Source organism: Chamaea fasciata, unplaced genomic scaffold (genome assembly GCF_029207755.1).
Source record: "Chamaea fasciata isolate MVZ Bird 193981 ecotype frontalis unplaced genomic scaffold, bChaFas1.0.hap1 SCAF_14, whole genome shotgun sequence".
NCBI classification, from domain to species: Eukaryota; Metazoa; Chordata; class Aves; order Passeriformes; family Sylviidae; genus Chamaea; species Chamaea fasciata.
The window spans coordinates 11,132,881-11,150,764 of record NW_027094099.1 but is presented as its reverse complement, the minus strand read 5'-3'; the positions used below and the strand labels follow the sequence as shown (position 1 = coordinate 11,150,764).

The 17,884-nt window shown below is 37.4% G+C and overlaps 1 protein-coding gene across 1 annotated transcript in view; it reads right to left on the bottom strand.

The window, feature by feature from the left end:
• ADAMTSL3 (ADAMTS like 3) overlaps positions 1–17,884 on the bottom strand; it is a 169,159-nt gene that overhangs the window by 132,236 nt on the left and 19,039 nt on the right. The window contains exon 3 of the mRNA XM_066196539.1: positions 8,313–8,432. Within this exon, the coding sequence (XP_066052636.1) occupies positions 8,313–8,432 (120 nt within the window). The remainder of the gene's footprint in view (positions 1–8,312; positions 8,433–17,884) is intronic.

Here is a 17,884-nt window from a genome sequence, read left to right as displayed (position 1 = left end):
GGCTCCTTATGCAAGTGTTAATGACCTCAAGAACCATTTAAACTATTTCTAGAAACACAGCCAAAAGATGTAGAATTTTAAAAGAAGATTTTTCACTTCATCTTCTACATTAGTGGCATACAAATGGGAAGAAATTGAAGTCAAAGTACATCTCTACTAAAAGAGTCATTGTGACAGTCAGTCTCTCCTATAAATAATTTTCCCATGCTGGACAGCCCTGAAAGGATAACTGTTAAGGATATGAGGAATATTACCCACATAGTCAACAATATAAATCCTATTTAAATTACCCACTGCCTTGAAAAATCATGTAATTCTATCAGAAACACTTTAACATTGGATGAATTTTTATCAAGCAAGCATTTTCCTAATCATTATTCTAGGGACAGTATAAACTGAAATTTCTTTCATTTTTTACTAAGGCTTTCCATGTTAAAAGGAAGATGCTACTAAAAAATCATGTAGGACTTTAAATGTTATGTGTGGCAGAACTTACACAGGAAGAAAAAAATCCATCCTGATCACATTCATCCTTCATGAAAATTTCAGCAATACAATTTTATCTTCTCATTTGTGCAAAGTTTAACAGAAGCTTAAACAGCTCAAGAAGTCCAACAAATTTAGCTGAATTAAGAAAAAACTAAATACAATTTTCTCTTTCCTTGATTAAGACCAGAGAAAAAAACATAGTTTCAAAATGTTTGTGCTGTATTAGCAAAGTGATTAATGCACCATTAGGATTTATCAGCCTAAAACATCCTCTCATCCATGTATATCTGAAGAATGACTTTCCAGTTCCAAGCACTGCATTTCCCACAGCACTTGAAATATATCTTTTTGATTTAGAAGCACTTCTCTACTGTATCTCAATGAACTCTTATTGATAGATGATAGCAGCTCTACGTCAGGGCTGTGCAAGCATGGGATTATTTCTGTTACCTCCAGACCTTTCAGTCTTAATTTAGAAGGCTGAACCTAAGCCTTTATCAATGTCAAAATTCTTGGATAAGAACATGTGCCAACTTCTGGAGGTTCACCAGGGGCACAAAGGGGTCAGTGGGAAATTCACTTTGCACTGTATCAATCTCTCATGATTTGATCTTTGGGCTCCTCTAAAGAATGTCAAATGAGCACCTAGTCTGCATAATGTTAATTCACCAGGTGTACTCTTACTAGTCCAGTGTAGCAGAATTGAGTTAAAGACTTCACAGGAGAATATTTGCCCAAGTACACATCCTTCTGTCTGCTCCTTGGACAATGAAAAAAAAAAAAAAAATCAAAAAAACACACCCCCTTTTAATCTATTGCTAGAAACTGAAAAACATATTTGGGAAAACTCAGAATTGTAAACATTAGAACATGAAACACTGAATGTGATCTTAAAAATTTCATGAAACACTGAATGTGAGCTTAAAATTTTCAGTCTTTTGTGAAAAATGTGCATGGTAGAGATGCTAGAAAAGCAAGGTATTTAGTATTAAAGTGGGTTTTCCATATCGCCCAACCTCAAACTGAATAAACATCAATTTGTGGCCCCTAAAGTATGTCTAAGAAGAAAGGAAGGAAATCAGTACCCCCTGCATAGCCTTTTATTATCCTCCACCAGAGCAGCCTCAATATCAATCCAGCACCTAGGGGAGCAAGAATAAGAGTAACAATGAAAAGTTTTGGTCTATTCTCCTTTCTTCCCTGAGAAATCATGCTGGGGGATGACCTTGCAAATGAGGGGTCACTTCTGCTACCTGGGAATCCTCTGCCAGCTGCTGAGGTCAGTATCATCACAGCCACAGAAGGACTACGGACCCAGGCCTGTCAGTTACACCACAGGATTTGATGGAATAGGATTACAACCTCGTAGAATGTACTTGATCCAAACTGAAATGATATAAAATGTGTTTTCTGCAGAAACTGTGCTATTACAGATTCCCTGTGAAGGCTGTTATACTGCACAAGCCGAAGACCTACTGGCTTCTGTAAGTATGATTTACACACAGAGACCTTTGGCAGGGCTGGGACTGCGGCTGTAACAGAAAACAAGAATGTCTGTAATTCTCAGTTCACAAAGAAACATGGACTGCAAACTGCAGTTCCACTATTTTCTCTGAACAACAAAACCCTGAACTAAAAATGGTAGTTGGTGCTTTTAGTAGTGGCAGTTCCTCATTCAGTTTGCCAATAAACAAAAGTATTTAAAAACAGTTTTCAGTTCGCTAAGCAATCTATCACACAAAAGTAATGATACAATTACTCGTGCATATGCTGCTCACACATTTCCAGCCAGCAATTAGCCTAAACAAAAGTATTGTTTGAACAGGATCATGCCTGACTTATGCAGTACCAGTCTCTCTAAGAGTAGTTTTGCCTGAAATTGTAAGTGGTTTTCATTTTCTCTTAATCCTTGCCTCCTTTCCCTTCCAAATCAGAAACACATTTCGCTTGATTATAGAGCTAATTTCCTTACCAAAAGAAAAAAAGACCAACCGAAAAACATACCCTTAAAAGTAGAGACCAAAATTAAACCTGTGAACAAAAAAATAAATAAATAAATAAAGGTATATATTAAAAAAGGAATAGAATTAAAAATAGGGAACACCTAATATTGCCTTCAGTTAAATTTTAAGAGAAACACCAAATGATGCTTTTTATCTTCACACAGCCTTACAAAAACATGGCTGCAAACTCCTTAAATATGATTTAAAACTTGTTATGGATATCTGTAGGGTTGGTATGGAGTACCACAAACCTGACCTAGTAATTTGTTACTTACACAAGATAGCGCAGTTGAGAGAATGGAATGACTTGCAGGATTCAAGTCAGTGAAATCAGTGTTATTCTAACATCAGCAGACTGGCTGAGTGAGGACTGCAAGGTCAGTCCTCCACACAGCAGGAAAGGAGGATTTCAAACACAGTGCTGAAATTCCCACAGCCACGTAATAGCAGATGCAATTCTGGTGCTTGGATAAAATTAAGTTTATCGGTTCATTCTCCAAATACACAAATGAAACCAAGTGTTCTGCAGTGGAATGTTTCTATTATAGAAGAATGCCTGGAATAGTTCGTGGCCACTTGAAAAATAGTTTGTTTATTCAAAAAAAGAATCTCTAAATGAAGAGCTAGACATTGAGATTCAAGACATTAAGTCTTTTTAATAGTTCTGAATGCTTCTTCAGGGTATCAACAAAAATGGCTTGTCAGAGAATGACACAAGTTCCGGGCTCCTAAAGCAAGAGTACTGAAGATTTATGTGCATGGGTAGCAAGTGAGCCACCAGCTACAAATCTTCCTCCCTTCTCGGGATTAGAGCTTGTCTTCACTGATGTGTTAATTTGCAGTAATGTCCCTTACATGACTCATCTCCAAGTCTAAAAACGTGTGGCTCCATTTCTCTTGGTGATTTAGATGCAAACTACCCGGCAAAGGAATAAAAAGGCTCAGACTGGGAGCAGAAGCCAGCAAGCAGCTGATACTGAAACCAGGCTGTGACCCAGGTACCGCTCCAGAGGCAGAGCACAGAGGATGGCAATCAGCAGCAGGTGGAATGGGTAAAAAGGTCAAGGAAATTGTGGAAAAATAGCACAACTTCTGTCCACACAAGAGTTTCCTTGGTGTAATTTGAAAAACTTACAGAACACAAACAGGTATTGCTGCCAGACAACAACAAAAGAAAAGGTGGACTAATAGGTTGCATCAGTTTATTTCAATAATAATTTTTGAAGAAATTGAGATGCTGGGTTCCACTGGGTTTTTTTTAAATTATTACTTCAAGTGCTATGCACCTTTTCCCCCTGAAAAATCAGAAGCCAAGACAGGCTGTTTCTATTTCTGGAAGACAAGGCTGAAGTGAAATAAATATTATTTTATTTATAATAAATATTTTTTTAAATATTTATTTTCCCGATTTTGGAATTCACTTTATAACAAGGCATTTTTCTAGCAAACCCAAAGAAAGACTAGTTATTAAACAAAGTGTAGCAGCTGCAGCCCTGGGTATTACAACTTGCACATCTAGTTGAAAACAGACTGACCAGTTTCCACCTTACCTTGCATAGCTAAGCACTCACATGTCTGATAGGGCAGATTTTCATTAATATTTGTTTAGAAACATTAGTTTTCTTTGCCAGTATTGGACTACATAGACCCATATATCTAATTCCAGAATCAGGCTATCCTTGTTGGGAGTTTAAACTGGTAAACATCTTAAAATTTAGAAGAAGCAAGGTCAGTTAGAAAGCTAACTGGTCAAGCAAACATTTTCTCACTTGAAAGGTAAACTTATTTTCTTTTTTCTTTCCTTTTTTTACCCACACCCCCAAGAGAACTCTCAGCCAGGCAGCCAATCAAAGTGGAAATGTACTTCAAACACAGTCAGCCCAACCAAGTTTTCACCGCTGTCCTTCTTGGTGGTCCGTCATATGGAATGGTTTTAATACTTGGAAGCAATACCTTAAGTGTCAGAAAACAAGAACATTTTATTTCTGCAAGAAAGCTTTCCAGTACTACTAGTATTTTGGAAAAGAAAAAAATTCCTTGTAGTAGATTAAAAGGTGAAAAGCCAAAAGAAATCAGAAAGAATACTAGGAAACGAGGTTCAACATGTATCTCAAAGTTGGAGAAAGGGCTATCACTTGTATATTTATTTCATAATTTCATTTATTTTCATATATTTATTCAGTTATTTAATTATTTTCATGAATGGTAGGATGGGCCGTTTTTTTTAATCTCAGATTTCTAACAGCAGTTGAAGTCTTTGCCTATGCATCAAAATCTATTTGATACCAAGTTAGGTTTAAATTGCATTGACTCAGTAGAATTCCAGAAATGTAGGATGCAATGCACTGATACAAGACATCACTTGGTGAACAATACAGGAGCCTTTAGAAAATGTTCAATTTAAACATTTCTAATTTCTGTCCTTTGGGATCCCTCAGAAGTATTTGCTTTGAATAATTTTTTTTTCCCTGAAATACAGCAATAAATGTGTCAAAACTATAATGTCCCACTCTATGCAGATGTCACCCCAGCGAATCAGTGTCAGTATTTAATCAGATCTTTAAAGGTATTTTCCTCTGTAGTGATAGAAGTGGAAAAAAAGATATTCTCTGAATTTTGAAAATATCTAGCCAAAGAATTTCATCTGCATGTAATTCTTAAATACACACAAAGCAACGAAATATGCAAAGTGCAGTCCTGTACAAAAATGAGAGCACAGTCCTGCCAGATTAAACCAGAACAAAATGTACTATCTTGCATGTACAACACGAATCCATGTGTAATTCTGCTAGGCTTGAGCAGAGTACAGTGTGTTCCTATTAATATTTACTCATCTTTCATTTGAAACTGTAAGCTTGTCATTTCAGATAGCAAATACTTTTGAATATTTAAGTAACAGCTAGTTCTATTTTACTGAGATTACTTACTAACAAAGGAATGAATGATTCTGATTAAACTGGCTCCCCGCTTGAAAAATATCACACACAACAGCCAAAGAAAACCCCTTTGAAACATTCCTGTGTTTGGAGGATGTAAGGAAACTAATCTTGGATCATGACAATGATGATGCTGCTATATAAAAATATTATCCATCTATCCCTGGAAATTCTACTGGCCTGGATAAAAGGAACAGTGCAAGGAGGGAAAAGGCACACTTGGGAAGATAAGGATAGATGGTTTTCCTGCAAGTATCTCAACACTGGTGAGCCAAAAGAGCAGAGGTTGTGAGCCACCTTCTTCTCCACCTCCATACCACAGTCTCAGGAACCTCTCTCCCCTTTTATTTATTCTGTTCCCTTCCGTGGACACAGGAGGAGGAATCACACCCACAGCAGACCAGACTGAGATCTTGCTTTACTGGAGTCAAGTGCACAAGGTTATTTCAACTTTCCAATATTCAGGTGTAACTTGGGATGCACAGGAACACCAAGACTCTGTAGGGATACCCAGAGGACAATTATGGATATCACGGAAAAGGAAGGAATGTATTTCCCAAAGGCCAGCAGCCCTTCACAGTAGGACAAGATAGAAAATGACTTGCTAAGACTAAATTAAGGAATTACGGTGTGTGAGAAGATGGTGCTGCATTCTTCATTTATGTGGTAACTTTCCAGTACTGATTCCATTTCTGTGTTGGATAGGTTAAAATGGGCTTTCAATGCATATATGTATATTCCTCTCTTTTTATTCAACTGTGTATTCTTATCATATTTATCATGTATCAAACATATCCATCTCAGCTTATAAAAATTCAAAAGATTATCCACTGAAGGATTTTCACCCTCTGGTTTTAAGACTTCCATCCATTCATACCAGTAAATGTCAAAATAAATAGTTGAGTGAAACACAGCAAATAAAAAAGATCTAGTTTTCTGACCCAGTTTGACCATGATACAATTGAGTTTTGTATTAACATTTCAGAAAAAGTATAATTATAACTATATTATCACAAACCTATTATTAATTTCCCAGAAAATCAAAGAAAATCTTTCTATTCACTGAAGAAATCCTGGTTTACTTGCAGGAAGGTAAAGCTAGAGATAAGATCAGTTCCCATCTGCATTCAATGTATTCATAACTTTTAATAAATAATGCTTAGGGACTGAATTTTCTTTCAAAAGAAACTACTGCTAATACAGTTCCTTTTACTTTCAAGATTTTGACGTTTCAGCACCACTTTCAGTTCCAGGAATCCAAACTTAATTTCATACTGCTAAGTGTCTGGGAAGAGCAGGCTTCAAAACTAAATCACATTTATGAAAGAACAGAAGCTGGCTATATCCTAGATCCAATTCAGATCTCAATGGAATTAATGAAAAACTTTCCAGCAAATGGAATTCTTTCCATCAAATGGAATTGGGCTTGGAACTGGCTTCTGTATAGAGCTATGCTGGTATTTGAGGGTTTTTCAAGGGGATCCATTATGTTTGTTTTTTAATCAGCTATATTATTCACATAGTCCAAACAGTCTAGTCAAAGACTCAGACTAAGCCTCTGTTATATTTGATTTATCATCTTCTCAAAAATGTGCTCCATTAAATGGAAACTATTTTGATCAAAGTGTATAACCTTTATAGTGTTTTTCAACTACTGTCATTAAATGCAGCCTGAGTTGCAGCTGCATTTTACTGTCCTATAAGTTATTGCTTTCCCAGGTGTTTGGTCCAAGGAAGGTATTATCCAAGAACCTTTTCTGTTGATAATCAAGACCCTCTAGGGAAGCAAAAGTATGAATTATTGTAAACATTTAAACTAAATTCAAATAGTTCACAGTGGCTCAGCATGCTTTCTATTGTTGCTTTTCTGCTTCCTTTTGCCTATCTAAAAACATTGTCAGTTTAAAGGTTAAATAAACTCACCCCAGTTCTCTCTTTTAGGATAGTGATGAGCAAACTTTTTCTTCAAGTAGCTCCTGCAAGGAGCCCATCTTTAAAAGTAAATCTGCCCATCACTGACAGAACCATACCTTGTGATGCAGGGAAAGTTTGGTTTTTCTCTCACTTCTACAGGAAGTGTTTCCTAACAAATTCCCTCCTCTTACATTAAGAAATGCACTGTAAGTGTCTATGAATGTAATTCAGACAGTTTTGATGTGAAATTCAACTGACTCCTGGAACACATTGTGTTATGAGTAAATTTCCACAGCACGCCACACATTTCCTAGGTTTACTTCAGATCTTTTGCCAAGATTAACAGCATTTCTTTCATGTTGCTTTCTTTACATTTATATCTATATTCCATGTTTAACATAATGTTTCTATGGGTCTGGAGAAAGCATTAAAAATTTTTAAATGTTAAAAAAAATGTTTCTTTCTAAACACTCTTCCATCCATTATTACACTTCCCATTTGTTCCTTTATAATTTGCCCAACCATCCCTTACAAAAATTTCATTAACTAATACAGTATTATGACTTTTCACAGGCTGGAAAATGCAAAATCTGCCTAACACTGATTTTTCCATTAAGTAAAACAAATTAGGTTAAGTTAAACAATTCACAGAAAGGACAATCACTTCTAATTCTACACATTTTGCAGATGTCACTATAAACATCTATTAACACATCACTAAAATATTGCTGCTCCTGTCTTCATTACATCCTATTAATGTTTTCCAAATGTGGTTTTACTTATGATTTATGCAAATAAGTGATTTAATTTAGATTTTGCATAGTATGTTATAATTCAACTTGCTATAAATTTGATGTGCCTTCAAAGACAACACACATTCTCTACCTTAATCTGTTTCACAGTAATCTTTATCTCACAGTCAGATGAATGAATCAATGTCTATAATTTTCACATTATATGGGACACTGACCTGGTCATCATAACGGTAAGTGAGGAACTGCTCCCCCGTGGTATCCTCAAGAAAACTCCCCTGTGGAGAAAGTGCAAACTCAGGCAAGAAGTATGCACCTTGGGACTGCTCTGCTCTTGTCTGGAAGAAATTCAGAAAGTTCATGTTACACCTACTACAAACACAAGTAATTTTTTTTAAAAGCTGTGCATATAATTACAAAATCTAGACATGAACTTCTGGACAAAAAAAAAAAAAGTGTTGTGTTTTAAGGCATGGTATTTCTGGGTGGGTATTTTGCTGTGATGGAGACATGATAAATACCTACAGAGGTTCAAAGCAAAACAAAATGCCTCAGTAGCACAATAATCTACTAAACTAAAGGAGACCATCTCTGGCTTATCAAACATCACTGTTCAAAGACATTAAAAAAGCAACATTACACTTTCATTTGCCTTATACACTTCACTAGAGCAGTGGCTACAGGAGTTAACAGGCTTTTGGTTAAACACAACATTTTTATTTTTACAGGAAGAAACAAAGAATCATAGATTAGCTCAGCTTAGAAGATATCTTGAGGGCTCATCTGGTCCAATAGGGTTACCTGTGAAGCCATGACACTGTGAGTTACTTTCCTATCTTGCAGGAAAATATTGATGCAAAGAAGAAATAGGAAGTGAGAATGACTGGAGTGAACAAGGCAGTGCTCCATATTAGTTCAGGATGCTGCTCACAACTGGGGAGGAGCATTTGAGAACATGCTGGGAAGGGAAAGAAACAAAAGGGCTCATTTCAAGCTACACAGGGGTTAATTCTGTCAGAATCATAGCTGGTACCTCCAGATGGGCTGTCTGACACCTAGGCTTTGATTAGAGAAACAGCTTTTGCTCAGAGGGTCTGTGCCTGGTCAGCAATCACAACACACCTGAAGCGTGCTCAACACGCCGAGCACAGGCTGGGCCAACCCCATCCCACAGCACTGGAGGTCTCAGCAGCCCAGACATGCAGCAAACACCCTGCACAGACTCCTCTGCCCTTATTCCTCCTGCATTAACACTGCCCTGAGAGGCCAACTGGTTTGCATACTAGAGAAAATAAGCAATCGTCTTTTGAATGCAGAATATTGAGTCCAGCTGTGCAGCGAGGGCACGGCAGGGACATGAACATTACCTTCCAAAAGGTTGAAACCTCTCAGGGAAGAAAAAGGGCCTGAAATGTGCAAGTTACAGCTGGACATTTACCAATGAATAAACTTAATAAATAGGAGTGTAATTATACTGTTTTGACATTTACATTTTGACATTTGCACAGCAATTTCACATGAAAGCTGGCAGTTGCCATTGCCCAGTTTCTCGATTCTTGGCTAGAACTGTACCAAATATAGGTGCCAGCTAACTAGAGATTTCTAAATTAATCAACATAATTTAAACCAGTTTGTGATGGAAAAGGAAGGTAAGACCTACTGCCCTTTCTCTCTTGCATTAAGTTCACCTTCTGAAGCTCACAGCTTATCTCACAAAAAGCAGATGGCATGTCATTTGCAGGATGGTCTGGAGAAGCTTACAGTGCTGTTGCTTACTCTGCTGAGAGCTGTCAGCTTCTCAGACTGCAAACCCCACCAGTCATGACAGCATCAGATTAACATACTTGGTTTAAATCAAGCAGTCTTCATATAAACTAGAAATAACTTGCAAAGGACATGTCTAGACTAGGGTAAAGGTCATATTTCAGCATGCAAGACTGAACAAGATTGTAAAGAGGATTTTTTCATCAGGCCTACATAAGAGTAATTCACATTCACACCATATTATCATTACATTTCTATAAAGCTTATTGCAGCAGAGATCCCACTTTTACACTTCAGCCAACTGACCTTATTTATGCATAATTAAGTAATAAATTATGGAGAACAAATCTACATTTGGTAACAACAGCTTCCCCATAAGGCCACCAAAAGACATCCACAGTTCTGCTTCCTGCTGAACCCGAGCTGGCTGCAGCTGATGCAAGCCTTGACATGTGAAGCAAAACCCAGACATGAAAGGGGCTGACATAATCTGGCATCTTTCCCCACTGGTTTCAATGGGCTATCGACAGATCCTATGTGAGGGAATATGGCAGTGATGTAATCCTATGATTTCAGCACAGGGGTAATGGATAAGAGATATGCATTCTAAATCTCAAGTGGCCAGGGTTAAAGTACTTATCATTTCTATCTCAGGTTTGCCAGGTGTAAAACAACTACAACACCTACTGACCTATCTTAATGGTGTATTGTTAAGTTTCCTTTGTATTTGTAGAATACTTAATTTCTCATAAACAAATTTGTCAGTAGGATATGTAGCAATAAACTTGCTTGCATTTCTCATCTTTGTAATTTAAACATTTAAAATATAAAGTCTTTGGACATTAATCAGTGTTATGCTTTGAATATAAACAATGCCAACATTTGAAGCTGAAATAGCAATTTGATAAACATAGTAAGAAAAACTAGGGGTTTCTAACACACATTCCATTTTCTTGGGGAAAGCTAATGAGCAGCTAGGCACTTGAGGAGCAGAGGAATGCTTGCTAGATTCAGGCAAGTAAAATCTGGCTTCTAAGCATGGAAAAATTCAGTGTAAAACACGGATATTTTACAAGGTTACACCAGAGGTTACAATGGAAACTCTCAGCTGCAGCAATAGGTACAGCTACCTGTCTGGTAAAAATCAAGTAAGAAAGAATACAGCCAAGCAATTAATTAAAATACAGAAAACAAACACTAAGAGCACATTATCAGCTGTCATGGCAAGCTGATGTTGAAACCAATGAGTTACATCTGATAAACAACCCAAACTAAGAAGTTAATTTTTTAGAAAATCAAATCTTCAAGTGTTCAAAGAACTCTTTTGTATCCACTCACCAAAGCAGCAGAAAAACATTTTTACCCTCTAGATGCAGGCACCTTCAAATAAGCTTCACGTTCCAAATGCACTTTCATTCATTCATTGTACTGAACACAAAATACAATGTTTCCACTTAGTCCATTTTATTCCCCACTGAGGAATCTACCAATGCTCCTTATGAGGCTTTTATATTTCTACGGGCACTTTGGCTTAAACATAATTCAAATTTCAACAGTCTGTGGGTTTATAGTATATTTGAGATCATCTCTGAATGACTTAGCTAATCTGATATAAAGTCATGTTTTAAAGTAAAGACTCTAAGTGCAAGTTTCAGAAAACAATTACATTTCATGCTAGTGTTTTAGATCTGTTCAATGGCCAGTTTAATCTCAATAGCCTTAAATTAAATGTGTCAAGTTACAAGTACACTTAAGATTTAAAGTAGGCATTTTAAACCAGCTTTTATGATCTTAAGCACATGAAGACAGTAGAGGGTGATAACGTAGCCAAAGCAGATATAATACTAATCACTACATAAAATTCATTGGAATAATATATCATGTAGCAAGAAGGTGTGTATTACCAACTGACAAAAAAGAAAATATAAAAATTGGAAACAGATCAGTGTTTGAAAATCTTTCTAGTCAATTAGGACATGTAACTTATTACTCAGAAACTGAAAAAATAAGGTCTTCCATGCTACATCTTTCCATCTATGTGATCAAGGGGAACTATCCTGATCAGCAGAAGTGGGAAGTGACACTGGGTTTATTCAAGCCTTATGCTGGAGCAGAGCTTTGATCTCAGACTCTGGTTGCTTCTTCACTCACCACTCCCACCTGAGTGCTGAAAGACCAAATTACTCTTCCCACTTTCAACTGTACAAGACACAAAGAATGGCCTGTATCCAAGCCTCTGGTTTTTAGATCTCCTTCCACCAAGAGCTGCACGTTGGTTTTGTTGCTGCCCAGTTTCATTACTCTGTAGATCACTGACTAGAAGCATCTGCCCAGGTTGCTGGATTTGATGATTTTATTTCATTATTGAGAGTAAGAGGAATGGTCACTGAGTGCTTCCCAGCCAATACTGCCATTAGAAAGGAGCAGGGACGAGAAGGACTGAATGCCCACACACAGCTGAGCATCTCCCAGTGACTGAGCACAGCGGGTGCTGCTGGGGCACAACTTCTGGTTCTGTTTGACCCAAATGAACCCCATTGGCACATTCTGAAACCACCACACCATGCAAAGTACTTCAACTGCTCTTTTTTTCCCTTGATACCCAGGATTCATGTTAACTATTGCCATCCAGCTCACTTACAATTATCAAATCATTACATGGTAGAGTTTTTGTGTTAATAAAAACTATAAATATTAATCATTAGTCATTCCTTCCAAGTTAAAGAGTACTAATTTCATCCATGGATTTAAACTGCTATTTTAATTTCAGATAAATTTAAAAATCTGGTTTAGTCTACAGTTCTTGGAGATAATTTGATACTGAGGCCAAGACAAAGCTCAATCAAACCTCGTAATTGCATGCTACTATTCTGCCTAATCACAGCCACCAGGAGACTTGAAAGTAATTGTTCCATATTTACATATAGACAGCAGCAGCTTTAGAAAGAGAGTTTTCTACTAAATCTGAGATGTGAAGATCAAGAAGATGAGAAAACAGAGATGTAATGTCTCAAAGAAATGACCTGAACATAATTAGAAATAAAACAGTAATATTTCAGGTACAGAAGAATTTTTAATTTTAGAGATTGTTGGCACCAAGAACCACAACCAAGAGAAAAGTAAGAACTCTGCTATTATGTACATTTAACACATATAAACATTACTTATACTTACATCAGTCACTCCCTAACTAAGCCCGCCCTTGCTAAAATTGGGACCAAAATGAGCAAACTGGAATAATGCAGATGAAAGCTTCAAAATTATCTATTTCAAATGCTGAAAACGACAAATACCATGTTCTTCCTGAAAGTGCCTCAGTATCTTGCTTTTAAAAAAAAACACAGACAAAAGATAAAAGGTCCAATCAACTAAAGCTTTACAGTTATGCACAACTACACTACCCTGCCCAAAGTAAATTCTATAAAGAAAGACAAATACAGTGAAGGCAGTTTGCTTTCCATAGTTTTGTGGCTCTTTTATTAGTTCTTGTTGGAAGTGGAAAATGTGCAGTGTTCATTTCCAAAATCATTGTATTAGAGAAAAAAAAAAAAAAAAGACGGGAAAAGTAAAATGAAAAAAAAACTATCTGCATTCTTAATGACATGTAAATACATGTATGTCAGATTAATATGCACAGCAAGTCCAATCATATACCAAACTGTGTGTATTTCCATTTAATTCAAGTTAAATATCTGTCTCCTAAGCTGCTGCAGCATTTGATTTACGCCCCAGGGAAGTAATATACCAGCTAAGTAGCAGTTCAGTTTAATGGGTTTTCAAGGACTCCCATACAAAAATGTTAGATAGAGCACAGCACTCCAGCTTCCTCACAACACGAAAAAGTGTATTTGCAGATAAACAGTGTCACATCAACAGTTCAGAACTCTGGCTATCTCCAGGGCAAGCAATCCTGATGAACAAATATCCAGTAAGAGTCAGATTAGTTTTTGTCATGGCCAAGATCTACAAAAACAGCTTCCTAATGCTAGACACTCTCAAACATTTAAAGACCCTGCAAGTGAACCGAGTTTCCACAGAAGCTGCCAGCAGCTCAGTATTTCAGCAGACCAGGCCAATTATTTAATTATTAATATTAAACTAAGAGGCCAGCATTTCAAATCAGAATTAAAGTATAAATGTCATTTTTCCTAGAAAAATGAAGGAGGACTTGGCTGAACTGAAGTCAAGCACTTCTTCACAGAAGACCCCTGAAAGAAGAACTTGGATGTCAGATTTCATCAGGGAAGTCACCAGTGAGACAATGAGACAACCTGAAACACTGAGTCAAAAGCTCTGGCAGGGACAGAACTAGAGTGGGAGACTCAAGGATTTTTCTTCCATGTTGCATGCTCTGTATTAGTTAAAAGCAGATTTAAGACATGTCTGATTTAAGCCCAAATCTAATGATTTTTCATCTCTCACTCTAGGCCTGCATGAACATGAAGAAATAAAACAAGCTTGGAAAAATGTGCCTCTGAGTTGAAGATACATACAAAGATAAGCAAAAGACAATTCTTAAATATTTTGGATAAGCCACTGTTTTTCCAACACAGTAAAATACTGCCAGGAAGCAACTTGGAAACTGACAGTTCAGCTATTGTTTGAAGTGTCTATCACTGAAAACTGAATCTAAGCCGTAACTATAATCATATTCACAGCTGCAAGAAAACAACTGCCTACATCACCTCTACTGCTCAAACCATCCTGTGCCCATTGAGGCACTCGGAGTCGTTCCAGTGACTGGAATGTGCCTCAGATCACGTCACCACAACAAAAGTGCTCAGCCCAAACGTTGCTTCAGGCTCTCCGTTTGCACAACCTTAAGCCAACACTGAAACAGGAAGAACAACGGAGACCATTAAGTTTTTAAATTAAGATCCAATCTTTCAGTCTTTTCAAAAGGGCATTTCTACCACCATTTTTCTTGATTAAATGTAAATACATTTTCTTTGGTATAGCTTGGGCTGCATACTGAGATCAACACATTTTGAAATCTTCTGCACCCACTAAAATTTATACTAGTGATTAAGCTTTTGGATATTTATCAACAATTACTTATGCTTTCTCTTGCTATTGTCTGGCTAAAAGATTAAACATTTCACTGAGAGGCTGCAGCAGTATTTAGCCAAAACTTCACTTACTTTCAAAACCCAGCTTAAATATCGACTTCTCTTCATATTTCTAAAAGAAATATGAATCCTGAAGTTTTTCTTCTTCCAATGATGCATCTTCTAAACTCTGTTAGGCAGACTCTGCCTTTTTTCCAAAGAATTGATTGGATGTGCCTAAAATTTGCTCTAAAAAGAGCGGCACCAGCAGACTGAAGCTGCTCCCAGTGATGCCAGTGGCAAAATTCCCAGGGACCTCCTCACAGAACCAGGGCCCAAATCCAGCTGCAGTAGGACAGCATCCCCTGCAATACAGCACTGTTAGGTCTGTGAGCAACACTGCTTGCTTAGTTCCCTCTAGTTTTGTATAAGTAAGAGCCAAGGGGGAAAATTCAGCACCCAGACAAGATAACCCCAGAGCAGTTCACTTCCAATTATTGTCAGAAAGTTAGTGACTGTGGATCAAATCCTGCTTTCAAAATATCCAATACCCAGTTATTTCCCCAAGTCTTTAGCTTAGCCTTGGGGAATGGTGAAGGGGAACAACCATGCTTAGATCCAACAGAAAAGCAATTTTATAGCACAAAGATAAAACAATTTGCACTGGTGAGTGAAGGTTCTACCTGCATGTTCCCCAAAGCTTGTGCTTTGGGGGCATGGGAATGGCTGGGGGATGTTTTCACTCTTTTTTTTGTTTAAGATTGAATCCCTTCTATCAACTCTCTGGTAAAACAGTGAAAGGAAGGAATATCTGGAAATGAGACAGAAAATACTATTTCACTTAAACCTTTTTTTAAAATCTTGCAAGACAGACATAGGTGAATGAAGTCTTAAAAGATTTTATCACCTCTTTCACCATATGTTCTACTATTCCAGACAAAACCTTCTTTTTATTCCTTATTTAGAAACCTAATAATTGGTAAAATTCTTGACATAAATTAAGTCCTTTCAGTATTACTGGAAATCTATCTTTTATTCACTGACAGTTTCTATGGGTTCTCACGATCTCCACAGAAAAAAAATATGCTACAATAAGTACTATAAGCATCCTTAGCCAAGAAACCATGATAATCTTTAATATTTTTTAAAAGTTTTGTGTTGCAGTTTAACCTGACAGGCAGCTAAACACCACACAGACCTTCCCTCACTCATCCCCACTGCAGGATGGGGGAAAGAATCAGGAAAAAGGTAAAACTCTTGGCCTGAGATAAAGACAGTTTAATAGGACAAAAACCAAGAAAACAATAATAATGATGATAAAAAAATGTACAAAAGCAAGGGATGCCCAGTGCAATTGCTCTGTGTTTGCTGATTGAGGCCCAGCCAGTCCCTGAGCATCAGCCACCCACCCCTGGCCAACTTTCCCCAGTTTTATTGTTCAATGTGTCCCCATCCAGCATGGGACACCCCACTGGTTACTTGGAGTCTCCTGTCCTGGCTTTGCCTCCTCCCAGTTTCTTGTGTACCCCCAGCCTCCTGGGGGAAGAAGATGGAAATTCCTTGACTTAGAGAAAGCAGTGCTCAGCAACAACCAAAACACCATGTTTCTCTCCCTAAATCCAAAATACAGCACTATACCAGCTACCAGGTGGAAAATCAACTCCACGCAGCCAAATCCCAGGGCATTTTGTTAGTGTCCTTTATCATAAACACCATGTGGTGAAGTGTGGTGAATGCCCACACTGGGGTGACAGCAAGATTCAGGATTTAAGAAAAAACACCTTCCACTGCCAATGACCAACTTTTCTTCATGCAGGTCTCAACACCCCAAGGAAGGCAACAGAGGTGGTAGCAATTTGTATATTTGTATGTGAGCAAAATGGGACCTAGGACACTGTGGGGTACAGCAGAAAAGTGTGTTAGCCACCACCAAATAAAACAGGATACGGATGAGGGAATGCAAGACTTCACACAACACTTAGTTCCCACACAGTATATTATACAGAACTAAAAAATACACTTAGTTCATATATACTCCAGTATTATTGTACTATTCATCAAGACAAATTGTGTGACTCAAAGTTGTCAATATCCTCATTTACAATGGCTGCTCTCAGGAGAGCCTGGGACTTCTGACTCAGATTTTCCCGATTCTTTTTAATTTAAATTATAACCTTAATGTTATTAATGTTATGTTATGTTAGTATGATTATTTATATTTAATTTCCTTTTGAGTTTTTTCTTTAATAGTGATATAATTTGAACTGACACAGTAACACGCTTTTCATATACTTCAGTTGAAATTGTGCCTAAGGGCAGTGAAATCCTCATCCATAAGCTGTGTGAAGAAAAAAACTCTGGCACTCAGGAGCCAAACACCTGCTAGAACTAGTGGTGGATCCAGATTTTTAAGAGAATTCCTATTGCATAATGAAAACACAAAGAAGGGAAATGTGTGGGGTGATGGAATGATATTAAAACCACGGCACTTAGGGGGAAAAAAAAGGAATCCTAAACCCCTATACACTTCAGAGCTACATGCTGAGGATTTTGACATTAAAGTTGTTCATGAGTACAATTAAAACCTCAGAGATTTAGACATTAGAGACTTTTGTCATATGAGGAAACCTGAACAGTGATTCTTTCATATATTGCCAGGCACGGCCATGCCTTTCATTGCTAATGACAGGGAATTTTCTCCCTGCCCTCAATCTCTGTACATCTGCTTCTGATTCAGGTGGTAGGGAAAAATTGGCAAGCATTCAGCCCCCAGAAAAGGCTGCCCTAGCACTAGAAATTTGTCTTCATTGCATGCTGTTTATACAATGCTGTCATCAGCAACAGTGTGGTGTTTATCATGAACTAAACAGGTAGATGAAATGGATGGAATTGCTCTGCTTCTGTAAATGACTACAAATTCTCATAATAGAAATTGACCTGAAACAGGCAAGCTCCCAGCCACCAAGAACTGGAATAAG